Source organism: Bos javanicus, chromosome 18, assembly GCF_032452875.1.
Source record: "Bos javanicus breed banteng chromosome 18, ARS-OSU_banteng_1.0, whole genome shotgun sequence".
Taxonomy (NCBI): Eukaryota; Metazoa; Chordata; class Mammalia; order Artiodactyla; family Bovidae; genus Bos; species Bos javanicus.
In genome coordinates, this window is record NC_083885.1 from 50,977,709 (window position 1) to 51,003,736 (window position 26,028).

General features: G+C 57.6%; 1 protein-coding gene across 1 annotated transcript in view; it reads right to left on the minus strand.

The window, feature by feature from the left end:
- Positions 1 to 26,028, minus strand: part of MEGF8 (multiple EGF like domains 8) — a 40,972-nt gene that overhangs the window by 13,646 nt on the left and 1,298 nt on the right. The window contains exons 2-30 of the mRNA XM_061388401.1: positions 20,524 to 20,687; positions 20,081 to 20,287; positions 18,934 to 19,114; positions 18,759 to 18,847; positions 17,636 to 18,051; positions 17,048 to 17,193; positions 16,805 to 16,927; positions 14,718 to 14,872; positions 14,263 to 14,382; positions 13,786 to 13,930; positions 13,507 to 13,670; positions 11,130 to 11,330; positions 10,552 to 10,752; positions 9,910 to 10,146; positions 8,995 to 9,113; positions 8,749 to 8,880; positions 8,544 to 8,657; positions 7,815 to 8,063; positions 7,119 to 7,318; positions 6,670 to 6,880; positions 6,327 to 6,576; positions 5,701 to 5,833; positions 4,004 to 4,251; positions 3,806 to 3,916; positions 3,528 to 3,646; positions 2,949 to 3,156; positions 2,252 to 2,432; positions 1,304 to 1,467; positions 503 to 647 (exon numbers count right to left, since the gene is read on the minus strand). Of these exons, the coding sequence (XP_061244385.1) occupies positions 503 to 647; positions 1,304 to 1,467; positions 2,252 to 2,432; positions 2,949 to 3,156; positions 3,528 to 3,646; positions 3,806 to 3,916; positions 4,004 to 4,251; positions 5,701 to 5,833; positions 6,327 to 6,576; positions 6,670 to 6,880; positions 7,119 to 7,318; positions 7,815 to 8,063; positions 8,544 to 8,657; positions 8,749 to 8,880; positions 8,995 to 9,113; positions 9,910 to 10,146; positions 10,552 to 10,752; positions 11,130 to 11,330; positions 13,507 to 13,670; positions 13,786 to 13,930; positions 14,263 to 14,382; positions 14,718 to 14,872; positions 16,805 to 16,927; positions 17,048 to 17,193; positions 17,636 to 18,051; positions 18,759 to 18,847; positions 18,934 to 19,114; positions 20,081 to 20,287; positions 20,524 to 20,687 (5,133 nt within the window). The remainder of the gene's footprint in view (positions 1 to 502; positions 648 to 1,303; positions 1,468 to 2,251; positions 2,433 to 2,948; positions 3,157 to 3,527; positions 3,647 to 3,805; positions 3,917 to 4,003; positions 4,252 to 5,700; positions 5,834 to 6,326; positions 6,577 to 6,669; positions 6,881 to 7,118; positions 7,319 to 7,814; positions 8,064 to 8,543; positions 8,658 to 8,748; positions 8,881 to 8,994; positions 9,114 to 9,909; positions 10,147 to 10,551; positions 10,753 to 11,129; positions 11,331 to 13,506; positions 13,671 to 13,785; positions 13,931 to 14,262; positions 14,383 to 14,717; positions 14,873 to 16,804; positions 16,928 to 17,047; positions 17,194 to 17,635; positions 18,052 to 18,758; positions 18,848 to 18,933; positions 19,115 to 20,080; positions 20,288 to 20,523; positions 20,688 to 26,028) is intronic.

Here is a 26,028-nt window from a genome sequence, read left to right on the forward strand (position 1 = left end):
AGAGCACCTACACTTTTTTAAATCCTAAAAAAATAAACAGTCACAGAGTGGTGGAAAAGATAGATTAAAAGCAAAAGAGAACTAGAGACAGAGGAACAGAGACAAACAAAATGAAAAGGAGACGGAGCCAGAAACACAGTCAGTCACGTACAATGGTCAAATGAAATACAAAGGCAGGATACAGCCCCTTGCCAGCCTATGAACTGAGAGGAAACACCCTCACATATGACAGTCATCTCTAGAGAATGGGATTACGGGGGATGCTTTTCCTCCTTTTTTACGAATTATCTACCATGACTTCATAATCAGAATTTAAAACATTCCTAAAAAAAGAAAAAAGGAAGGAGGGTGTTTCTGTGGGTGTTGAGATAATGTGGAGAGGACGGGAGCTTTGCCTGTTGGTCTGAAGGGGTCCATGTGACTGCCAATGAGTAGGGGTCTCAGGCCAGGCCAGAGAGCCCCCTGGTGGTCCCAGGGCCTCCCGGGAGGGCGGCGGACTCACCGATGAGGTCGGGCAGGAGCCAGGTGTTGCAGTTGACCTGGTAGAGCAGCACGTCGCTGCTGAACTCGTCGGGGTCTGAGCGCCCCCCGAGGACCACCATGGTGTCCCCTAGCAAGGCCGAGGCGTGGAAGAGTCGGGGCCGGGGCTGTTGGGGGGACACGTGGCAGGGTGGCCTGTGAGAGCCCACGTCCTCCGCTCCCTCTCATCCCACCCAAGAGCCATCTCCTTTATGTGAACCCCCAGAACCCTCATGCCCCATGTTGTTCCCCAGGAAGCCAGCCTGGATGGCTTGAGATGAACCCCTGGTTTCTTGTGTGACCTCGCCAGCTGGACTGGGGGGTCTCCTGCTGAGGCTCATACTTCCATCTCCCTTGCAGTCTAGCCCCAAGATGGGCTTGGAAACTTGTTCATGGATGGAAAATGCAGCTGTCTCTAGGCACCCAGGTTTCCTGCTCTCACTCACACTGACTCCTTTGGCCTTGGAGGCGGAAGTACAAGAGACCTCAGCTCCCTGTTTCATAGCTGGGGGTGCCAGGAAGGGGAGGGGCCTGTCGGGGCCACACCCAGAGTGTGGGAGCACCAGGTCAAAAGACAGGCCTCTGATCTCCTGCTGGATGATTCTTACTTCCAGGTCAGACAGTAGAAGGGGAGACTTGGGGAAGGTGTGGGGGGAGGGAACTGGAAAGGAGGCAGAGTAGGAATCCAGGGTTGAGCCACTCCCTGCGGCACTGGGAAAGGAGGGGCCCTCCCCCCGCTCCCCCCCCCCCACACCGACTCATCTCTCTGGCCCTTTTTCCTGACCTTTGCTCCCTGAGAAGGGGCCAGCAGGCTCCAGGTGCGGTCAGGGCAGTGCAGGGAGTAGAGCTCAGGGGACGGGGCTGCCAGCTCCACGTGGAAGCGGAAACCCCCGAACACGTAGAGGGAGTCGGTGGCCTCATGATACACAGCAGAGTGACCGTAGAGACCTGGGGGTGCAGGGAGAGTGAGCACAGAGGCTGGGGTAAGGGCCAGGGGTCAAGAAGGCCCCCCAGGCTCCCCTTCTCGTGACCACGACACCACCCTACCAGGCCCTGACGCCGGAGACCTGGGAGCCTTTCTCAACACCTCCCTCTCCCTTCAGTGCTAAAGGACAGCCATTGGAGACTCTGGGAAAGGGAAAAGAGGGAGACAGGGTGACCAGAGGGACCTTGGGGACAGTGATCAAAGAATGCAGAAGGAAAGGGACAGGGACTTCCCTGGTAGTCCAGTGGTTAGGAATCCACCTTGTAATGCAGGGGATGAGAGTTTGATTCCTGGTTGGGGAACAAAGATCCCACAGGCCATGGAACTACAGAGCCCTCATGTTACAACTACTGAGCCTGTGCGCCACAATTAGGCAGTCCGTGCACCACATCGAAAGATCCCATGTGCTACAACTAAGATCCGGTGTAGCCAAAGAAAGAAAGGAAGAGGAGAGGGAGAGAAAGGAAAATACCTGAGGGGCAGTGTTCTAGAGCCTGGGAGAGGGAAAGTGCCCCACTGCTACTAGGCAGGAGGTGGGGCAGCTTCTCATGAAGTCTGGGAGGGGTAAGGAGAGAAACTGAACTTTTCAAAAGACAGCATCCTGAGAAGGTGGGTGAGTGACGGGGTACACAGAGAGACAACAGGTGTAGGAGGCAGTGACCACAGAGTACAGGAGTGGGTAGAGAGGACAGTCGAGTCAAAAGCGCTGTGCCCAGCCCCAATGCCGTGCCCTGTCCCCAGGCCCACCTGTGGGGGGTGTCCCGCTCTGAGCCCCGGACACCCAGGTGCCAGTCGCCAGCTGGTACTCAAGCAGCTGCTGGTTGAAGCCATTTTCTGGGGAGTAACCACCCACCAGGAGCAGAGATAGGCCTCGGCGGGCAGTAAGCGTGTGACCAGCAACGGCTGGCAGCTCCACAGTCTGAGGGGCCTGGGGGATGAAGGGTGGAGGTCACCAGGGAGAGGGGCAGAGATCAGGGGTCATTTTGTGCGTAGAAGCAAGGCTCAGAGCTCCCCATTCTCCCCTTGAACCGCTAAGGGGGTACAGGTCAGACCCCAGGCCTTCCCACCAGTCATGGTCCCGGCAGACAAGCAGACCTATCACTATTTCTGCCTGCTTGGTGTCACTTCTTCAGGTGGGAATAGCCCAGGGTTCCTCTGGGAAGCCCTTGCTCCCCGGCTCTTACTCTGGCTGCACAGGGCTGAGTATACCAGCTCGACAAGGGGACTGTGTCCCAGCCTGGCCACCCAGAGGGTCACATCCCCTTGGCTGGGGACTGGCTCAGGAATTAAGTGTGACCCAGGACGGTCAAGGAAATTCAACTTCTGGGACTTGTGCTGGGGCCCCAGGAGGAAGCGTCCTCCTCCGGGGGCAAGGATGGCTGGAGCTGCTCTTGCCATCCCTGCTGGAGCCTGGCTGTGGGGACCTGGGGATTGAGATGCTTACCTTCTCCTGCCGCCACTGCAGGGTGGTGAGGTTGAGGACCCAGAAGTCCCGGGCGATGCCCCCAGCTGTGAGCCCCCCCAGTAGGTACATGGCCCCACGGCCAGCAGGCACGTAGGCAGCAGCGTGGAAAGAGCGAGGGGAGGGGCCTGGGCCCCCATCCTCGGCTCCTGCCAACATCTGTGTCCACCGCCGTTCACTCACTGAGTACCTGGGGCCAAGATGCAAAAAAGCAGCCTCACCATGTGGCAGTCAGCCCATAACCCCCTGGGGTGACATCCCCCCACTGTACCCCAGCATCCCCTGGGATCACCCCCCACTTGGTAGGTACCCCAACACCCCTAAGGTGACCCTCCTATGACAATCACTGTGCCATCCTCTGGGGTACCACCACCCCAGTAAGCACCCCAGCCCATGAGGTAAGCCTCCTGTGCAAGCATCCCAGCATCCTTTGAGGTACCCTGCACCTGTGGAGACTTTTCTGCACCCCCCACAGGGGACTCTTATGGGACAGGCGTCTCAGCCTCCCCTGAGGAGACCTTTTGTCATTCAGGCGTCCCACCTCCCCAGGGCCGTCCTCACCTATACAGGTTTCCCAGCAGCCCCTGGGGCAGGCCCAGGCCCCCAAACATCCACAAGGTGGCATCAGGTCCCTCCACCATCGTGTGCCCCAGGCGGTGCAGGAAGCGGCTGGCAGTGTCCTGGGGGTGGGGCGCGGACAGGAGGGCTCAGGGGAGGTCATTACCAAGTGGCAGGCTGGGTACAGGGTCTCTGGGGGTAGTCTGGGGAGTGGAGCGGGGAGAATGATCCAGGAGGCGCGCTGCCCGGCACCTCCCTGGGGAGTGGTGTCCATAACTCACAGCTGAGAGGCGGCTGTCCATGAGGGTCTCCCAGACCAGCTGCCCACCATCCAGCTTCGTGGCACAGTCAGGACCCCCAAAGCCCTCAGCACAGACGCACACGCCCAGGCTCTGGGGGACAGCAGAAGCAGCTGGGGGGTTGCCCTGATTACCACCCCCACCCTCCATCCCACCTGGCTTGCTCTCTTCTACCCGTACCTGATTACACGTCCCCGCCCCGTTGTGGGCATTACAGTTCTCAGGACACACAGCCATGCGGCAGTGCGGGCCAGCCCAGCCCTGGGGACACCGGCAGAGTCCAGCACCTGGGACCCCATCCTGGGGCACACACTCCTGGGGGACAGGGCAGCTCCCGGGGCCCCCTGACCCACAGCGGGCAGAGCCCACGGAGGCATTGAAGCCCCAGGATGAGGAGCCATTGGCCTCCCAGTGCAGTACCAGCAGCCCTGTTGGAGGAGAGAGTCCAGAGGTTCATCACAAGACCACAACAAAGTGATATCCAAAGAGACACGGGTTGGGCGTCCCTGGTGGTCCAGTGGTTGAGACTCCGCGCTCCCCATGCAGGGGGGATGGGTTCGATCCCTGATCAGGGAACTAGATCCCACACGCCACAACTAACTGCATGCGGCCAACTAAGAGCTCACATGCTGCAACTAAGCTCATGCTACAACTAAGACCCAGTGCAGCCAAATAAATATTTTTTAAAAATACAGTCGGTAGGCCTGCGGGCTCTCTGATCGCATCACCTCTCACCCTCCCAGCTCTTTGCACTCCAGCACCACTGACCAGCTTCCTATTCTCAGAATAGGAAGTTATTGTTTGTCGTTGTTTAGTCGCCAAGTCGTGTCCGACTCTTTGCGACTCCCTGGACTGTAGCCTGCAGGGTTCCTCTGTCCACTGGATTTCCCAGGCAAGAATAAGGGAGTGGGTTGCCATTTCCTTCTCCAGGGGAATCTTTCTGACCCAGGGATCGAACCCGCGTCTCCTGGGCTGGCAGGTCTCAGAGCCTGGGCAGGCATCTGCTATGCCTCCCTCAGTAGTCATCCTTGCCCACACCGCCCCCTTCAGGCCTCAAGTAAAATTTCACTTCTGCAAAGAATCCTTCCTCACCTCCCCAGACAGGCCAGGTCCCCAGTCCTTTCCATTTCCTCTCGTTCCTTCTCAAAAAAGTGTCACTATTCTGACTATAATTTGTTCACTGCTGTTTGTCACGTCCCCTTCTGCTGTGAGTCCATGAAGGCAGTGCCTGTGTCCCTGATTCCCTTCGACACGCCCAGCATGGAGCCCAGGCAGGCCCAGCTTGACAGCTGGGTGCTCAGTAAATGTTTGCTGGGTGAAATGACACAGAGGACCCCTCAGCTCTAGAAGCTCGCTGTGCAGGGTCTGGGCTTGCATGCCATCGCCAGCAGAACAACTCCAACTCTGCCCTCTCACAACCTTGCAGCCACTTGGTTTTACAACATGAAGAGAAGCACTTCAAACGTGGGCCCTTTTACTGCAGAGCAGCATCTCTGGCCCCCACCCATGGGATACCCCTAACCATGGGATACCAGTAGTACCTCCAATCGTGACAATCAGAACATCACCAGACACAGCCAAATACCCCAAGGGGCAAAGTCACTCCTGGTTGAGAACCACTAGGCTGAGGAGAGAGATGCTCAGGGGCCACACCAGCTACATTCTGTGTCCCCCATTTGGACCTTCTTTCCAGAAACATAACCCAGGCAGTACAATCTTCAGCTGAAGAAACTGAGACCCAGAGGTGGCAAGGATTGCATCACCCAGCAAATCAGTTGCTGGGACAGTCAGGCTGGGTCTTGAGCCCACCTCAGGCAGCAAAGTACAGGGACAAAGGACAGTCCCGGACAGCGGTCCCATTCCCCCAGTGCCCATACCAGACAGGGCCTGCACAGTGAGGGGCCGGTCCCGCCGCTGGCCGCAAAACGCAGCGATGAGGCTACGATCCGACTGGACGACACCAGTGTCTAGGAAGCGTGGGAATCCATCAAAGGCCAGGACATAGCTCAGCTGGAGGGGTGAGGAGTCAAGGATCAGGGGATGATGAGGAAGAGACAAAGCTATGCTTGGGGTCTGGGAGGAGAGGAGCTCAAAAAGAGAGAGCAATCTGAGATGGGGGCAAAAGCTGCTTGAACCACCTAATCTGACTGTCACGCTGTGGCATGGAGGCCACCATTCCCACGCCTGTGTTGACAGCAGACATGGTTAATCAATCAGGCACTTGTGCATGGAGTCTCTCAATACACAGATCCTGGCAGCCACTACCAATCGATCAGAGTTGGCCCTCAAGGTACAAACGTTTACCATGCCTGGACTGGGGAATGGGAAACTGGGGTCCAGGAAACAGGAGGCAGCCTGGGAAGTGGGAGGGTCTGTGGGCTGAGGAACAGAGGGGTAGGGGCCTGAGGAATAGAGTTGGGAGGGACATGGGGGCCAGGGTCTGTCTGAAGGTTCCCCCTGGGTGGGGGAAAGTGGGCCTGTCATGAGCGCCCTTGGTGCTCACCGTGCACGGGGTGCTGCTGTCGGGGGAGAAGGTGAGGGTAAGCGGGGGACAGAGGGTCCCGGGGGCACAGGGCTGCAGCACCTCAGTGGCCGAGACAACCCACACACAGTAGGACAGGCCAGGCCCCGCTCTTGCTGCCCCGCCACCTGCAGGCAGGAGCCCCCCAAACCGGCGTGAGCCCAGTGCCACTGAGGACACGTTGGTGAGGAGGGCACGACCCCCACACTCCCGGAAGCAGGAGCCACCTGCCCTGGGGGGAGAGAGGAAGGCAGCGTCAGATCAGTCCTGTCCTAGCCCGCCACGTCCCTGCCTCGCACCCCGGCCTGGCTGGCCCCTGGCTCACCGAGGGTCCCCGTAGTAGCCAGGGGAGCAGAGCTGGCAGTGGGCACCCTCGGTGTGGTCCTGGCAGAAGCAGAGCCCGCTGAGGTTGTCGCAGTGGCCTCGGCGAGGGTCCCCATGCCCGTTGCACTGGCAGGGCCGGCAGCCGCCGGAGCCTGTGGCATTCCCGAAGCTTCCGGGCCGGCACCGCTCACAGTGCTCCCCCCACGTCCAGTCTGTGGAGGTCCCCGCGGGCAGGAGGCAGGGTCAGGGGCCAAGGCAGGAAGGAGCCCAACCCTGTCTGACCCCACCTGGCTCAAAGCAGGGCAACTGGGACCCAGACTGAGGAGGAAGTGCAGATACCAGGAGGGAGGGAGGGCGCTGAACAGGCAGTGGGACCGAGGGACCTGGAGCTGGGGGTGGGGACTCAGGAGCCCCAGGGAGGTGCCCGAGGCCAGCAGGCTGGCTGCTCACCCTGGCACTCATCGCAGAAGCCGGGCCCCCGCTTGTGGCAGTGGCTGTGGAAGTTGCAGCCACAGTCCCGCGAACAGCGGGGGGCGGGGGGGCCGGGGGCCGGCGTGGGAAGGGGCAGGTCTGATGTCCAGCCCAGGTCACACACGCAGGTGAAGTCTGGGGGGCCGCTGCACACACCGTGGCCACAGTCCTCCAGGCACCTGAGGGGGCGTGGTGGGGGTGGGGGAAGGATGGGCAGGCCTGGAGCCCCCAAGGCATCCACCCCTCTCCCGGCTCCACCCCAGTATCTCCATGGCAACACCATCAGAAGCTACTGCCTGTTCCAGGATCCTGGACTCCGTGGGTGGCCCTGTCTCCAAGGTAACCCCATCACATGTAGTAACTCCTGTCTCTATAGAAACCAAATATCACCACTGGTGGTCTGTTCTCTGTGAAAACCCCTTTCAACTTGGTCCTCCTCCATCTCTATGGCAACTGCGGCCTCCAGTCCAAGGGTGACCCGTCTCCACAGTAACTGTGTAACACTGAGGACCCTGTCGCTCTAATGAGGGCCTGTTCTGCCAGGTAAAAACCCAAGGCTCACTGGGGAGGCTTGCTCCGGGGAAGGCAGCCTAACACCAGGATCAGTTCCTCCCAGCGTCTCCGCCCGGACCCGCCCTGGGCCGATGTCTCCATGGAAACCCAGGCCCCACTCACGTGCGGTTGCAGTAAGTGACGCCATCGCCCTGGTAGCCCCTCTGGCAGTGACACTCGTAGCTGAGGGGTGTGTTCAGGCAGGTCGCCCGCAGGTGGCACCTCGCCAGGCCCAGGCGGCACTCGTCTACATCCGGACAGCGGGCATACGCCCAGCGGGCGGGGAGGGCCACAGACAGCCCCAGGCCCTCCCCGACCCACAGGGAGCAGTTCCCCCCACTCAGAGGCCCTGAGAAGTCCCCCTGGAGGCAACTGCGGGGAGTGGGGTTGAAGAAGGCGATTGGGGTGGAGGAGCAAGGTAAGGAGAGAGACAGAGAGACAGGGACAGGGAGAGAGGAGATAAACCAGAGAGACACAAAGATGAATATGGAGACAGACAGGAGAAATGGAAGAGAGGCAGAGAAAACCCCAGGGAAGCCAGGCAAAAACGATTTTAAAGGACAGTGGCGGGGGGGGGGGGGGGGGGGGGGGTGGGGGGTGGGGGTGGGGGGGGTGGTGATATAGACAAAGGGAGACAGAGGAGAAACACAAAGATCAGAAGAAAGAAAACAGAAGGGAAGATGAGAGAAAACAAGTCACAGAAACAGGGAAAGAGTTGGGAGGGAGAAGAGAGAGAGAGAGAAGGGGGAGAAGAACAGAGAAAAAGGCCAAGGGGCAGAGAAACAAAGAGGCCGTGAGAATCAGGGTGGGCAGCGAGCCCCCGCGGCCCCGCCCCCGGCCCCGCCCCCTCACCGGCCCAGCGTGGGGTTGTCCTCGTTTCCACACCAGCCACACTCGTGGCTCTGCAGACACTCGTGACAGCTCGGGAAGCGGTCACAGCTCCGGCACCGAGGCTCCGAGTGCACGCTGCGGGGAGGCGGGTGTGAGGCCGCCCGAGCTACCCCCGCCCCGCCCCACCTCCACCCTCCCCTTCCGCGCCCCTGCCGCCCGCCCGCACCTGTCGTCCCAGCCTCGGCAGCCCCCGTGCGGGTACCGGGCCAGGTAGGCGGCGAACAGGAAGCAGGTGCGGGTGGACTGGCACCAGGCGCACTGGCTCGAGTTGGCCAGGCAGTCGTCACAGGTCAGGCGCCTGGGGGCAGGCAGGGCACGGGGGCACGGGGGCACCGGGTCAGGGCGCAGCCCGGCCCCCCACACACCCTCACACACCCTCACACGCCCTCTCCCTGAGCCCAGCGGAGCTCACTGGCTGCAGAGTGGGGGGCACTCTTCTGGACTCTTCAGGGCGCCCCGACCCCGGCCGCGCCGGCTGCACGCCGCGTCCCCCTTGCGGCTGGTGCTCTGATGCCACTCACAGAAGGGGTCCTGGGAGGACAGAAGAGGAAGAGCCCGCTGAAGCTTCCCCTGGGCCTCCTGGCGCCAGGCCCCCAGCACCGGCTCACAGATCCCTGGTCCAAGCCCGCCTCCCTCCTGCAGCCAGGGAGATCCACGGGTTCCGCCTGACCCGCACGGCTCGCTTTTGGGGCAGTAGCGCCACTTTGTGTGGTCCAGGTGGGGCTGACCCAATCCCCAGGATCCAGAGATGGGCGAGGGGTCACCCTCCCTCCCCCCAGCCTCACTGGTCCAGGAGCTGGCACCAGCCCCAACAGAAGCACAGGAAAGGCTCTTTGGCAATCTCTGTTGAGCTGAGGGATGGCGGTGCGGTGGGGACAGGAAGGTGTTCTCCTTCCCTTTGGGACTCGAGTGCCCAGGGTGGGGGTGGGGGGTGAAAGTCTGGAGCCCTTGAGGCTCCCTTGACCCTCCCAAGGAATGTGGAACGGAAGGAGGTGAAGGGCTGACTACGTGACTTGAACTTCTGAAGCCAGCAGGCCTTAAGACCTGCTCTCAGGCTCTGCTGTCCAGCGGATAACGCCCCTCTGGTGCAGAGATGTCCAGCTCAGTTCTCCAGTCCCTGCCACGTGCAGAGTCATGCCTATGTCAAGCCCGCTCTCCAGCCCCTCTCCCACCTGACTCTCACCTGCTAACAACAAGCGCCCCAGCTGTCTGCCCTCACCACTACCCAGGGTCCCTCAGCCAGTCCTGGGGACCCACCCCCCAGGGCTGAGTCGCCTGCTCTGGCCGACTCCGCTCCGAGACCTCCCCGCTGCAGCCTGGTGCGCACCTGGGTGCAGGCGTGGCAGTCGCGATGCTCCTCGCAGAGCGGGCAGAGGGCAGGCACCAGCACGAGCAGGGACCCGCCGGCCCCAGCGTCCCCACAGTGGGCGCCGCTCTGGCGCAGGTGGCAGGTGGCGCTGGCCAGGCACCAGCCACAGCCCTGGTCTGCCAGGCAGCCCAGGCAGGAGGAGTAGGAGGCGCAGGCCGACGAGCGGTAGGGCTCCAGGAAGAAGAAGGAGATCTCCTGGGGGTGAGGGTGTCAGAGGAGGGTGAGGGCTCCATGCTCCAGGTCAAGGTTTGGGACAGGGATCAGTGTTTGGAGCCAAAGACTTAAGGGTTTGGAGACAAGGCTGAGAATTTGGACATGCAAAAAGTCAGGATCTAGGCCACTGGGAGACTAAAGGGATCGGGGTTTGAGAGAATCTAGAGATCAGAGGTCAAAGTAGGGAGGGCAGAAGTCAGGGTCAGCGAGGTCAGGGTGGGAGGCCTCGGAGATGTGGCGAGGGGTCAGACTTTGGAGGTCAGATACTTGGGTCTGGGAGGTTCAAGGTAAGGCCCAGAGTTCAGGAGTCAACAAGTAAGAGGTGAGGGTCAAGGGAGTTAATTCATGGCCCTGGGTTCAGCAAGTCCAGGGCGTCTGGGTACTTACGCTGCCACCTGGCACGCCAGTCCGGTCCCACAGCAGGGTGAGCTCACTGTGCCCGGGGCCTGCTGAGCCATTGAGCTGGCCCCGGATCTCTACTGCATACTTGTGGCCCCGGCCGGGCAGTGGGAAGAGGCGAGCTGACCCTGGGCGCTGCAGCCGCCTTGTCTCCTTCTCCTGCTGTGCCACCCAGCGCCCCACCTCCTCCTGGGGGACAGATTAGGCCCCTGAATGTGCCACCCACACTCTGGCTCCTGAAATCCCCAAGAGCCCCAAACCCATCAAGCACCTACCCCCTCCAGGGAAGAGGAGGGCCTGAGTTCCTTAGACCCTAAGAACCTCCCAGCACCCCCAAACCTCCCAGCGACCCACCTTCTACTCAGGGGAGTCTGACCTGGTAACTGAGAGCTTCCACTTTTTTCAAAATTCCCCTCCAATTCTGTTCAAATGAAGACCTCCAGGCCCTCCCTCCACTAAGGATATATCCCGGGCCTCCAGATTCTCCCCAGTGCGACTCCCTGCCACACACCTATGCCCCCTGTATTTACCGCAAATAGCCTGCTGAGTGTCCCAGGCATTCTTACCATGTTTTCTGTGTCCGGGCCCCGGGCCATCCGGGCCAGCACATGCAGGCGCTGGGCCCGGGCCCACACGGCCACATCCTCAGCCCCAGACCCCCCAGGGCCTCCCGGCAGCAGCGGGTGGATGAAGCCACGGTAGACCAGGGACACGTCGGTCTCTGAGCTCGGCGTCAGGGTGATGGTCGTGCTGCGGACAATCAAGACCTGTGCCGGCCAAGCAGGGGAGGTGAGCTTGAGGACTTCTCTGCCCGGCCCCGTGCGTCTCAGGCCTCTCCAGCCACAGCCGAACCGAAGAGACCAAGCAACCTAATCTCCTCTTCTGTTTTACTAAATGGGAGTCTGAGGCCAGGATTAGGGATGCAGGGGTGACAGACAGCTCACCTATCGTCACTCTAGGAAGGGAGCTGGGCTCCAAATCGGATAGCAGACAGCAGGGTCCCAGGCCCTGCTCATCTCCACCTCTCATTAAACTCCAGGGCCCTGGACCTCTCAGCAGCTTCTTCCTCAACATCCTATCTTTCCACTTAAGCCCTTAAGAGTCCAGCTCCCTTAACTAGGGGGTTTGGAAAACTTCCAGGTTACAGGTTAGTGAACACACTCATGTTCTAGGAAGATGTCTCACCCCAACTCCGTGGGGACAGAAGATGAGATCCCTTCAGGACCTCACCCTATGTATCCTGTTCTTTGTTGTAAAATGAACCAGTATGTAAGTTATAAGTTAAAAAGATAAAAAAAAGGAGTCCAGATCCAACATTGAGAGCAACGGACATATTACATGATTTACTGCTAGTATGTGTTTTTATAATTGTGAAAGGGGGAACAACCCAAGTATTCATCATGGGTACGTGCATGCTAAGTTGCTTCAGTTGTGCCTAACTCTTTGCAACCCTATGAACCATAGCCCAACAGGCTCCTCTGTCCATGGGATTCTCTAGGCAAGAATACTGGAGTGGGTTGCCATGCCCTCCTCCAGGGGATCTTCCCAATCCAGGGATCAAACCAGTATCTCTTATGTCTCCTGCACTGGCAGGCAGATTCTTTATCACTAGGCCACCTGGGAAAGCCCACGGGAGACTGTTTAAATAAACTAGAACACTACGGCATTCGAATGTAAATGGAATATTATGAAGCTGTTAAAAAAAGAGAGAGAGAATGTTTCCCAAGTTCTGCTATGGGAAGCTTGCCAGGATACACCAAGAAAAAAAAGGAAAGCAGCAGTACAGTGTAGACGGCATGTTATTTTTTCCGCAAGAAACAAAAATAATTAAATATCAATTTACTCATATTTGAATGGGTAAACTGTGGAAGGATAGATTAGAAATCCAAATGTGCCACAACTACTGAGCCCCGTGCACCTCGAGTCTGTGCTCTGCAACAAGAGAAGCCACTGCAATGAGACCCCCGTGCAATGCAACAGACTGTCCCCCTCACTGCAGCTGCAGAGAGCCCACCCACAGCAACGAAGACCCAGCACAACAAACAAATGATTTTTTAGGAAAGGAATGAAGCTCTGACACGTGCCACTACACGGATGAGCCTCGAAAACGTTTGCTGAGTGGATGAAGCCACACACAAAAGGCCATGTATTATACGATTCCATCGTACGACCTATTCAGGGTTAACAAATCCAGATACAGTGGATTTGGTCAGTGGCTGCCAGAGGCCAAAGGGAGAGAGGAGCGGAGAGTGGTACCTTAATGGATCTGGGGCTTCCCCTTGGGGTGATAAAAATATTTTCAAACTAGAGAGTGGTGACAGTTGCACTATATCGTGAATGCGCTAAATATCACTAAGGGTAAATTTTATGTTATGTGTTATCTCACCACAGTTTTTCAGGAAAAAAAAAAAAAATTTAAGTCAATAAGGAAAATCAGATCCTTGAATGTGAAGACTTAAGGGGTAAACACAAGAGTGATAAAGGTCCATGTGAGGGCTTCCCTGGTGGCTCAGTGGTAAAGAATCCACCTTGCCAATGCAGGAAACACAAGTTCAATCCCTGGTCCGGGAAGATCCCACATGCCATGGAGCAAATAAGCCCCTGTGCCACAACTATTGAGCTTGTGCTCTAGACCCTGAGAGCTACAACTGCTGAGCCTGCGTGCTGCAACTACCGAAGCCCACACGCCCAGGAGCCTGTCCTCCCCACAAGAGAAGCCACCACAGTGACAAGCCTGTGCACCGAATCTAGAGAACAGCCTCTGCCCTCTGCAACTAGAGAAAAGCCTACACAGCGATGAAGACCCAGCACAGCCAAAGCCAAAGATAAATAAACAAATTTTAAAAGTTTTTTTTTAAAAAAGATCCATTTGAAAAAAATGAGAAATCTTAAGACCAGGCCCTTCGACACTCTATGCTGGGCTCCTCACCCTGGCTTCCCCACCTTGTCAGGCTGGGAGGCGTTGGGTGGCTGCTGGAAGGTGAGCAGGTGCAGGCCAGGCAGGAAGCTCTGGGTGACACAGGCCTCCAGGGAGGTCACAAAGACAGGAGCGGGCCCCCACCAGCCCACGGTGCCGGAGATCTGCTCCCCGCGGCAGCGGGCCTGCTCTGTGGGGACAGGAGGGTCGGGAGAGGGAAGTCGGTGTGCGGTGGCTGAGGTGCCCCCCACCACCACCTCCCCCCACCCCACCCCCCCCCGCTAACGCTGCTACTGGACACTTACCAGGCCGAGGGAGGCAGCTCTCATTGTGCACGCACCAGCCCAGGGCACCGGGCCCCTGGGGGGGAGCCGCACTGCTGCTGAACGCCAGGCAGGCCTGGCAGTCACCCAGGAGACGGCTCAGGCCCAGGCAGCTGGCAGCCGGACACTGCAGAGAAGGGACACATGGCAGTCACCACCCACGGGAGCTTAAGGGACCTGGGATTCAGGAGTCTTGGGGCAGAAAGGTCAGGAAACTGAAGAAAGGGACTGAGAGCTGAGTTGGAACCAGAAAGATCAAGAGGACGGGGTGGGGGATCTAGGGACAGATCAGAAGTACAAAAGGATGGGGAAGAGGGTGAAGGGTCAGGAATTCCCATCTCAAGAGTGAAAATGAGTCTCCCAAGTGCAGCAAACTCCGTCTCAACTTGGTTTAGGCAGAAGACGACACTGAGGACCAGGTCTTGTGCTAGGGGACAGAGGACGAGGACAGTCACTCACAGCCCCTGAGGGAGTCCCAGGAGGTGGGGCGGCTTGGCAGGCCCCCTGACACCAACTGCATTCGGGGTCTCGGGAGCAGACGCTGTGGTCCGTGTACATGGAGCAATAGTCCAAGTGGTACTGCAGAGAGGTGGGCAGGGAGGAGAGGGTGCTCAGACCTGGCGCCTTCTCCCACACCCCCACTCACCCTGATGGTTCCAGGGGACCCCAACTGCTCAGATCATTGAGGACCCCCGTCCACTTCTCTGCAGCCCCAGGGACCACTGCTCCTCTGCCCTCAGCCCCAGGGATCACCATTTCTCTTCCCCTGGACCTGGGGTCTGACCTCCCTCCTGTCACAGCCCTCCGGATCTCTTCCCTTTCTCCCAGGGACCCTCCGCCCACAACTTCCCTTAACCATGGGAACCAGGCCACCTCCTCCCCAGCCACCCTCTCCCGGTCACCCCAGTGCTCACGTCTGGAGCAGGCGCCTGGAACACAAAGGGGGGCACTTTGTAGGCCATCAAGTCCCCACGAGGCCGGCCACTGTACCCCCCGGCCACCAACAGGACACTGCCGCCAAGCACAGCCGCCACGTGTGAGTACCGGCCACTAGGAGGCGCTGCTCGGCCTAGGAGAATACAGACCCCTCAAGGACATGAGACCACCCCCCAACTCCCCCTCTCACCTTCATGGTTACCCACCTAGAGGACCACCCCTGACCCCCCCATGCTTCGACCCCACTTGTCCAATGCGACACTCCCAGCCTGCCTGGCCCTGCTCTGGCCCAAGTTCTCTCACCTCCTGTAGCTCCCACACCACTGCCCGAGTCATCTTTCAGACAGAGCATGCTCTCTGGGATCAGGACTTGGGTTCAAATCCTGGGTCTACCACTTCCTGGCTTTCAAATCACAGATCAACTGCTGACTAGTTGTGTGACCTTGGGCAAGAGACTAGATTTTTCTGAGTCCTGCTTTCCTCCTCTGTAAACGGAACCTTGCCCTCGGGGAGCTGAGGTGGGCTACATGGCTCGCATCTGTCCGACACCCGCCTCCCTCCAGGGACACCCTCTGCATTTCCTCTGGGAAACCAACCCTCCCACTCACACTCCCCAAGGCTCAAGTCGAGCTGGCCTGGACTCTGGCAGCAGTGGGGCTTGAGCCCAGGCTGATCAGAGTCAGTGACTAGTTCAGGCAGGGAACGTAATTCCTACTATTCTTGGGGAAAAGACACTGTCTTTTTCCCAGGCATTTTTTAAAAATTTATTTTATTTTTAATTAAAGGATAATTGCTTTACAATATTGTGTTGGTTTCTGCCATAAATCAATATGAATTAGCCATTGATATACATCTGTCCCCTCTCTCCGGGCATTTTAAGGGGGGCGAATATAATCACAGAGCTGCTGGTGACCATCTACAAAAGCAAACCTGCCAGAGACAGAAGGAAACCGGGAGACTGAGAACTGGAGAGAGACATGGCTGAGGCCATCACACGCCCACCTGGATCCAGGCCAGCCTGCAGCCAGTTTTCACTCAAGGGAGTCAAGACATTCTTCTTTTTGCTTAAGCAGTGGGCTTTCTGTCGCTTACAACCAAGAGTCCTGACTGATGGGTAAGAGGTCAGGGATTGGTGACTCCTTCACTCTCTTACCTATTTGCTCTGTAAGTTCAGGGGACCTGGCCCAGGGATCAAAATCTACAAAGAAGAGGCCTCCAGAAGCCTCACACTCTGGGCTATCTAGTGAGGGAGCCTAAAGTGGGGCTGGGATGGGAGGCCTCCAATGCTAGGCCAAGGCTTTATTTCTGACGGTCAAACAGTTCCTTAGGGACCCCTCCTCCTGCCCACCCCTTAAATGTTACTGTCCCTTCTCTTACGCTTGCCCTTTGTCCCCACCCTTCTATTCAATAGGGTGGGGAGAACAGATGGGCCTCTGGGAAGTCCAGAGCCCGCTGAAAGGATATACCTGGCTTGTGCACACAAGTGTCTTTCCGAGGAGAGGGCCTGTGACTTTCTTCCCATTTGCAAAGCTGCCCCTGATCTCCTGAGCTTGCAAGGCTTCTCCATGCGCCCTCCAAGTGAGCCCTCTGGCCCTGCACTCTTAGGACAGTGTGTTGGGCCCTTCCTGGACGGTGCTCACTTGTTCTTCACTTTATCAATTTATTCTCACCACGTCCCAGAGGTTTAAGTGTTATTACAGTTTACAGAGGGGGAAGCTGAGGTACAGAGAGATTAAATGATGGCTTTTATACAAAAGGTTGTTGAGGAATGGCCATTCCGCTTCAGCGTTTTCCCACTGTCTGATCTTGAGAAAGGCGCTTCTTTGGAGGCAGTTCCCTGGGATGGCTGAAAACTGGCAAAACCTCAATTGCAGCCCAGATCTGATGCTACTGAATATGTCTCCCATCTCCACAGCAACAACGCCCTGGTCCTGCCCCCAGTGCCGCCATGCCTCCTGAGGCCAGCTCCAAACAGGACCGGGTGGTTTCTGCCCAAAGTCCCACATCACTGTGGGGGCATGAGTGACCTTCAGGAGCCCCTGACAGAAACAGATGGGCCACTCACCCTCTGGAGTTCCTGGAGGGGCAAGCTCAGCCCCTGACACCCACTGATGGCAGCCCAGGTGGTAGAAGAAGATGCCGTCTTCATAGCACTTTTCCTCCTGGTAGTGGGTGTGCACGTTGCCCCCTGGGGAAGGAGGAGAGGGGCACAGCTGGCCAGCCTAGGGGAGGTGAGGGCGTCCATGCAGGGGGTCTCAGCTCAGACGCAGGCCCTTGGCAGGCGGGCGGGGACGGGGAGCCTCCTCACCATAGACCAGCATGTAGTTGCCCAGGACGCTGGCCGTGTGGAAGGCTCGCTCCCGTGGGCCGTGAAGTCCCTCCCGGCCCTTCAGGGTGGTCCACACGCGCCGATCCACATGGAAGAGCTCGGTGGAGTTCACCCGCACAGAGAATCTGTCGGGGGGGGTAGGAGAGGGGCTCAGGGCAGGAAGGGCCTCTCCCTCCTCTGGGCTCTTAGGAGTCATGATCCCCCAGGGTTGAGACTGGCTTTACTGGATATTTATCCTCTTGGAACTAGCAGCAACTCACAGGCAGGACCCAAGTCCGACAGATTCCTGGGTTCCCTGCATAATCTAGCCAGGGCTGGACACCAAGCAGAGGTGAGGTGGATGGATGGGCGAGTGGGCGTGCATGGGGAAGCATGTGACCAAGAGGTTGGATGACAAGAGTAGAGAATGGTGAGTGGGTGAGCAAATGAATGAGTGAAGGAGAAAGGAAGGGGTGGCTGAATGACCGCAGGAGTCTATCAGTGGGCGAAGACTGCTAGAGCCTAAAGGCCTGGGGTGTTGGCCCAGGCCCGGCTCTGCAAGGCGGGGGTGGAGGGCAGGTCACTCACCGGGCAGTGGAGGGCCGGTGTCCACCGTGAACCAGCAGGGCACGGGAGGGGGCATGGAACACCATGGAATGGCCGGTGGCGGCAGGGGGCCGCCCACCTGCTGGCATCACCTGCTCCCAATAGCCCCCACTGGTGCCGTCGAGGCGGAAACGGAAGAGGCCGGAGGAGAAGAGGTCGTGCTGGGTGCGGCCACCAGACACATAGAGCCACGTGTTGTCCACCAGGGCTGCTGCATGACCTGCCAGGCCGGGCGGCCCCGAGGGACTGGAGGCAGGTGGTGCCAGAAGCTCCCAGCGGCCGCCACCCATCGGGCTAAAGGCCCAGATGTCGCTGGTGAGGGTGCCATCAGCCAGCTCACCGCCCATCAGCACCAGGGAGCCGGCCCAAGCCACAGCCACGTGGGAGTGACGGGCAGCCTGCGACGAAGAGACCAGGATGCAGAGATGGAGAGGGAAACAGGTGGTGCCACCCAGAAGGACAAGGACAGCCAGACAGACAGAAATGCCGAGACACAGCAGGACGGAGAGACAAGACAGAAGATGCGATAGAGGCAGAGAGAGAGACGGACACGTGCCAAGAGAGAAAAGAAGAGAGATCCCGAGAGACAGACACGTGTGAACACAAAGAGAGGTGTGGCAGAGAAACACAGGAAGAGAAGGAGCAGTCAGGGAGGAGTGACAGAGACCAAGAGAGAGTCAGAGATACAACCCAGAGAGCGAGACACAGAGACCAAAAGAGCAGACGACTCAGAGTCAGAGACAAAAAACAGAAAGATGAACCGAGAGAGAGACAGGAGACACGCAGAGAGGTAAGATGCAGAAAGGAAGATAAAGGAAGAAGAGAGAAAAGCACAAGTGGGAGGGGCCGGTGACCCTGCATAAAGCTGCAGGGGCTGGGGTGTGCGGGGTAACAGGGTCACTCTGGAGTGCCATCGACTCAGTGGGTGTAAGTTCGAGCCAATTTGGGGAGATAATGAAGGACGGGGAAGCCTGGCATGCTGCAGTCCCTGGGGTCGCAAAGAGTCAGACACGACTGTGCGACTGAACAACAGCAACCGAGATGCCCTGGCTGGCTCCGGCAGAGGGGACAGGCGCCCCTGGCGGGGCAGAGGTGGGGTCCGTACCGGGGCAGGGCTCAGGTCCCAGCGCTCCCAGGTGTTGGCAGAGAAGTTGTACAGGACGAGGTCCCCCAGCGCGCGGTTGAGGTCCTGGCCTATGGAGAGGAGGACAGTGTCAGGCCCTGGCCACAGGCTGCCAGGCCTCCAGACCCCAGACTCAGATCACATGCCATCTGCTCACCTCCAAAAACAGCCAGCAGCCCCAGTGGGGACAGGAAGGCCCCGGCTGCCCCGATACGGGCAGAGAAGGCGGGGTCCCCGGCACTCACGTTGTGCCACCAGCCAGCTCCCTGGTTCTCCCACAGGTGCAGGTCACAGGCGCGTCCCAGGAAACCAGGCTCACAGCGGCACGGTCCCAGGGGCTGGGGGCAAGGGGACACACAGGCAGGGACAGACAGACAGGCAGGGAACAGATACAAGAGCCAGAGTGAGACAGGCGGAGCAGAAAGTGAAAAGGAAAGAGATGAACACGAAAGGGGAAGATGGAAAAACCGAGAGGCAAGGCGAGAGACAGGAGCAAGACAGGGCAGCAGACAGAGGAAGAGACGGACACAGAGACACAACCGGAGGGAGGCAGAGGAGTGGAGAGAAGTCAGACCAGCAGAGAAAGGAAAAGGAAAAAGACCCAGAAAGAAAAACGAGGACAGACAGACAGACGGGTTGGAGAAAAAGAAGACGGCGGTGAGGTCAGGGTCGGCCTGGGCTGGAAGAACTCAAGTCCGGGGAGGTCAAGGCAGAGAGGGCTCAAGGCTGATCCAGTCCCAGAGCTGGACATGCACGGCTTAGGCCCCGGGTCAGTGGTCAAAGGTCAGAAATCATGGGATTTCCCTGGCAGCCTAGTGGTTAAGATTTCACCTTCCAATGCAGAGGTGCCTTGCAGCCAAAAAACCAAAACATGAAACAAGCAATATTGTAACAAATTCAATAAAGACTTGGGGTGGGGGGTGTCAGAAGTCACAGCTGGGGGCCCAAGCCAGACAGAGTGGAGGGGTGGGAAGGTGGAGTCGGGCCTAGCGAGAGGAAGGAAGCTGGGTTCACAGGTGACAGGTGGGTTACAGGTGAGGCTGTGAGTGGGTTCAAGCTGAGGAGGGGCCCCCTGGTGGAGTGGGATGGAGTCACAGGTGGGGAGTGGGGTGTGGACGGGGAGGGGAATTCTGTAGGACGGAGCAGGGTCCTGGGGTGGGGTGGGGGGGGTGGCGGTCAGCATCATGGGAGAGGGCAGGCTGGCAGGGGCTGTCTCAGGCAGGGGCAGGGTCAGAGCCAGGAGGTGGGGGTGGGAGGTGTGACCACAGGCCGGGGTCCAGGGGGACACGGGGGGACAGGCTCACCGAGGTGCAGGTGCCATGGCTGCCGCAGTAGGCTGAGCACTCCTGCAGGCTGCAGTCGGGGCCCCCCCAGCCCGGCTCGCAGACACACACCCCTGGGGGCTGGCACTGCCCATGGCTGCGGCAGCCACCCGGGCACAGGGAGAAGCGGAAGGAGGCGTTGAAGCCCAGCAGGTTGTAGTTGGCATCGCTGAAGAGGTGCAGCAGCATCTGCAGGCACGGGGTACGGGGCTCTGGGGTGGCACGGAGCGGGGTCTGCTCCTGCGCCCCCTACCCTGGGGCACCCCATCTCCTGTCTTTGTCTCTCTCCACCTTTCTTTGTCCCCGTATCCTTCCGATGGATGTCGAGTGCCCCGGCCTCGTGTTTCCCTCTGTGTGTCTACCCCCATGTCCTACGCACTCACTTGGCTCCTCCAGCCACGGCCCCGCAGCCCAGCCCCACCAACCTTGCCCGAGGAAGCCTCGATGGGCGGAGGCCGTGTGCTCCCACTCAGACTGGCCAGCAGGGGCCCGCGGGGGGAGTCACCGTCATACACGAACAGGTAGTCATAAGTGCATTCTGTGTCCAGGAAAAGGAAGTCCAGTAGGATCCGGTGCTGGGAGCTCGGGGCTGCGCGGTGAGAACAGGGAGGCTGGGCTCAGACGTGGACCTCCCCTTCCCACCTCCACGCAGCCCACCCACAAACACCAAGCCCTGCTCCTCACAATGCTAGGGCCCCGAGATGAGTCAGGCCTGGGCTTTGCCTTCAAGGGGCTCCCAGGCTCCCAGCCCAGGGAGGATGGGGCTGCAACAGCAAGAGGGACAGAAGCTCAAAGAAGAAAGGACAGTATCAGCCCTGGGAAGGGCTCCTAAGATCAGGCCGAACACCCGCTATCATTCAGAAATTCGGAAACTTGGGATGCAGAGAGGAACCCCATCCCAGTGGTCACAAAGAACTGCTCCCATTTATTCTTGAGCCTTGAACACGCCTAAGCCTGAAGGTCAGGGTCCACGCCCGAGCAGAGAGGCAAACTCCCAGATGGAAAAGGGCCTTTGTGGGTGTCTTGTGTTCCAAGCTCTAAGAGAAGAGGCCTATTTCTGCCCCCTGGGCAAGGACCGAAACTTGGTGCACCACAGCTCCTCTCTCCCTGACCCAGAGTCTCTTCTCTCTGTGTATTGTACTAGCCAAGGGCACAGCCTCTGAAGCCAGACTGTCTGGGCTCAAATCTTAGCTCTGCCACTTACTAGCCACTAGTTAAGTTGTGTGACGTCAGGCAAGTCACCAGACCTCTCTAGATCTGTTTCTTCATCTGTAAAATGGGGATGTGATCACTGTGGTCGATTCAAACTTCTTGCTCACTCCTCCCATTGAGAGATGAGGGCTGGACTTCGCCAGTGGTACAGTGGATAAGAATCCACCTGCCAATGCAGGGGACACAAGTTCAATCCCTGGTCTGGGAAGATTCCACGTGCTGCGGAGCAACTGAGACTGTGCTCTGGAGCCCGTGCTACACGACAAGTCACTGCAATGAGAAGCCCACATGTCATAACTAGAGAAGCCCCCACTTGCCGAAACTAGAGAAAGCCCATGCATAGCAACGAACACCCAGTGCAACCAATAAGTAAGTAAATTTTTTAAAATTAAAAGAGAGAGAGATAAGGGCTGATTCCTGACCCCTTGTATCTGGGAAGAGACTAGCTTGGCCAATACACAACAGCAGACCTGAGGCTCTGGGACTTTCAAGGCTAGATCAGAGGCAGCTGCCACTTTTACCTGGGCCTTGCAGAATACTCCTTCTCAGAACCCAGCTGTCATGCTATGAAAAGCCAGCATCACGTGGAGGAGCCATGTGTGGGTATCCCAGCTGTCATTCCCAGCTGAGCTGCCAGCTGCCATCAACTGCCTGCCCGTGAGGGAGCAGCCTGAGTGCCCAGCCCAGGGGACTGTTCAGATGACTGTGGCCACACGGGAGGCCGTAACGGATAAGACGCCTTAAGTGCTGATGTATGATAGGGCCTCACACTTCATAATGCCACTACTCCTGGCAAAGTCACCATTCTTGCTATCTGGTTCCAGAAGGTTCTCTCACTCCATATCTCTCACTGGGGCTCAGGGTGGTCTTGTGGGCTGGGGCAACTAGGAGACCTGGGCTCCAGCCCTGCTCGGACCTGCTGGAGAACCAGCCCCCTTTCCCATGCTCCTCACTACACCCATCCGTGCACTGGAGGCGCCCATCCACTCTCCACCAGCTCCTGGGGCTCTCGGGGCCTCAACTGCCTTGATGTAATTTGGGGATGATTCTCACCCACCAATGCTGTGTGACGATCCCAGATGGTGACTTCAACATGCCAGCGCTGGCCTCCTTCCTCACCTCCTGTCTTCCCCTGACATGACTCCCTGAAGGATCCCCCTGGCTCCACCTCGGTCCTCACCCTCCCCTGCTCAGAAGCCCTCGGTGATTCCCCACCATCTCCAGGAAAAAGTTTAGCTCCCTAACTGGGGGTTTGGAGTCTCAACCTGCCCTACATCTCCCCATGGCTTACAGTTTGATCAGGAGCTGGGCCTTTGCACAAGCTCCTCTCTTTGTCTTGAGCACGTTCTCCCTTCCTGCCAGCACACTTCCTCCGCTTCTCCAGGAAGCCTTCCCCGATGCCCCCCGGCTGGGTGAGGGGTCCCTCCAGGTTCTGACTTTCCAATACAACCTCCATTTCCCTGGACCAGGACCATCTGTGTCCACGTCTGCCTCCCCTGCAACTGAGGAGGCCCACAGGACAGGGCCTGGGCCTGCTCATCTTGGGGGTCCCTCCCCGATTCTGCCCACCAGGGCCTGGTGCTGAGCAAGGGCTCAGGAAATACTGGATGAAGGAAGGAAGAAACACACCAGACAGAATACTGAAGCTGACACCTCCCCTGTTGGCTCTGGCCAGAGCCCCCAGGAACATCACAGAGACCTAGAACTGTGGTCTGGAGAATGCAGAAGAACCATTCAGCCAGGCCGGGCAACCAGACCTCCCAGAATCTTACCAGCCTCAACCACACTATAAAAGCTCTGTCCCTAGAATCACAACAAATACATCTTTGTCAAGTGTCTGCCGGGGGCCGCCGGCTCACCATCTGCCTTCCTGAAGTCCCTCCCTGAGTCCAAGTCCTTCTGTTTCCATCCAACAGAGGCCTAATCCCTAGACTATGCTGGACAGAGATCTGAGCTCAAATGCCCCTGCTTTTCAAAGGCTTAATGCCTCTTATTCATAAGGATGTTATGAATCCTTATGAGGAGAGGGCCCAACAATGTGTGAACATGGTAAAAAAAAAAAAAAAAAGTAAGTGTATCATTTATTTCCTTTTTAATAGATGGGGGAACATGTTGGTTCTTAGAGGTGATAGACACTGGGAAGCATAGGGCCTCAAGGAGGGATCCAGAAGTCTCCCAGACTCCTCCTGACCCCAACATCCAGCCAACCGCTCCCCAGGTCTCAGGGGTGAAATGTCACACGTCTCTCAGCATTCTCCATGCCTCTCCACCCACTTAGTTCCTACCCCAATTCAGAACTCATCCTTTCCCACAAGACAAGAACACCAAGTCTCCAGTTTGCCCCTCACCCAGCCTGACAGTGACACCTCACTCCTGCTCAAAATCCCCCTCTGGCCCCCCATCAATTCCCAGAGAAAAGTCAAGCTGCTCATTGTGACATTTAGGGCCTTTCCGCCCCTGTTTCTGGCCCCCTTTGCTCTTCCCAGCCAACAGTTTGGCCAGATCAGATGAGCTGAGACATGGCTCTGAGACCCACCAGTCCTCTCTTTTATTTTGCTGGCGGCACATGGGATCTTAGTTCTCCAACTAGGGATCGAACCCATGTGCCCTGCAGTAAAGACTTAACCGCTGGACCATGAGCAAAGCCCCACCAGCCCTTCTTTTGTCTTCATGGGGCTGTTTGCTTTTTTCACCTGGTATACTCCTAACCCTGAATATTCATTGGAAGGACTGATGCTGAAGTGGAAGCTCCAATACTTTGGCCACCAAGTCCGAAGAGCTGACTCACTGAAAAAGACCCTGATGCTGGGAAAGCTTCAGGGCAGGAGGAGACAGGGGTGACAGAGGATGAGATGGTTGGATGGCACCCACGGACTCAATGGACATGAGTCTGAGCAAACGCCAGGAGACAGTGATGGACAGGGAAGCCTGGCCTGCTGCAGTCCATGGGGTTGCGGAGAGTCAGACCAGACTTAGCGATTGAACAACACTCAGTGCATGTTTCAGAACCCCTCTGTGACTCCCAGCAGAGTCTTTTCACTCCTCTAGGCCCGTCTACCCAACCAGGCACCTCCTTCCGTCTCAGCCCTGAGCACACTGGAGGATGAATGTCTGTGTCTAGCCTTACCATCCCCAACCAGGCTGGAGCTCTTCAAGGCCAGAGAATAATTTACATCCCCAGTGCATACACAAACTTCCCACTCTCTTCTCAACCCCTAGATGAGGATGGCCCCCACACTGGGGACAGACACACTCAACCCCAAGAAACACGCTTCACCCATAGCCCACACAACAGCCATAGAGACCTTCTAAACCATAAACTGAGTCATGACTTTCCCTGTTCAAAAACCTTCCATGGATGCCTCGTGTCCCCAAATAAAGACCAAGCTCCAAAGCCTGCAAAAGGAGGTCTGGCATGACCCCAGCCCTATCACACCTCTGGTCTTTGCCCAGGATCTCCTCTGGGGGACTCCCACCTCTCCCTGGAGGCCAGCTCCTCATTTGCTGCCAAGGGAGGCCTTCCTGGACTTCTCTAGCCACTGCCTTAGATTGCTGCTTCACCTCCTTATTGTCCTCAGGGCACAGCTCAAAATCACCACATCCTAAACCTTCCGGTTCCTCCCAACCCTCCAGCCTCTGGCTCACTGTCTCCTTGGATTCTGTCCTAACACACAGATATCTTAAATAATCTGCCTGCAATGCAGGAGACCTGGGTTCAATCCCTGGGTTGGGAAGATTCCCCTGGAGAAGGGAACAGCTACCCACTGCAGTAGTCCTGCCTGGAGAATTCCACGGACAGAGGAGCCTGGCGGGCTACAGCCCATGGGGTCGCAAAGAGTAGGACATGACTGAGCAACACACACACAAAAGCATCATACACTCGTATTTCCGGGCCTTTGTGTGGGCTATTCTCCTTACCTGGAATGCCGTTTTGCTCTCTCCTACATTCACCTCTGGTCTCAGGCATAGCCCAGGCTAAATCAGATGCCATCTCTGAGGTTATCACTCCCTAGGGGTGGGTTTGTTTCCCCCACTAGACTGGGAGCCCAGAAGAGTAAAGATGGGGCCTTTGCACAGGCTATTTCCTCTTCCTGGAATGCTTTTCTCCTCCTCCTGGCTGATTCCCATAGGTCTTTAGTCCTCAGCTCAGACATCTCCTCCTCCAGGAAGCCTCTGCTCTCACTCACCCCACAGGATCAGCCACCTCCTCTGGGCACCCCCAGGTCCGTGGGGTTCCCCATCAGAGCCCCGACCACTCCGGGTTGAACTATTAACATGTTTGTCTCCGCCACTAGATTCCAAGCCCCAAGTCATCACGGATTGCTGAGACTTGTGGGTCTCTCTGCTGAATCCCAGCGGCAAAGACAATGCCTGGTACATGAATGACTGAAAAAATGCTTTTGTTGAAGTACTTTAAAAAGAACAACACTAATAATCCTAAGACCATTTATTGGATATTTATTATGTACCAGGCACAGTAAGTACCTGCTCTCATTTAATTGCAATAGCCCCAGGAGGTGAGTACTATTACTATCACCACGTGCAGGGAGGGAAAGCCAAATCTTAGAGAAAGGAAGCCACCTGCCTAAATTCACAAAGCTAGGAAGAAGCGGAACGCAAATTTGAAGCCAGGTGGCTGGGCTCAAAGCCTGAGTTTTCAACAACTTCTTTTTAAATGAAGATTAAAAAAAAATTTTTTTTAATTTATTTTTACTTTT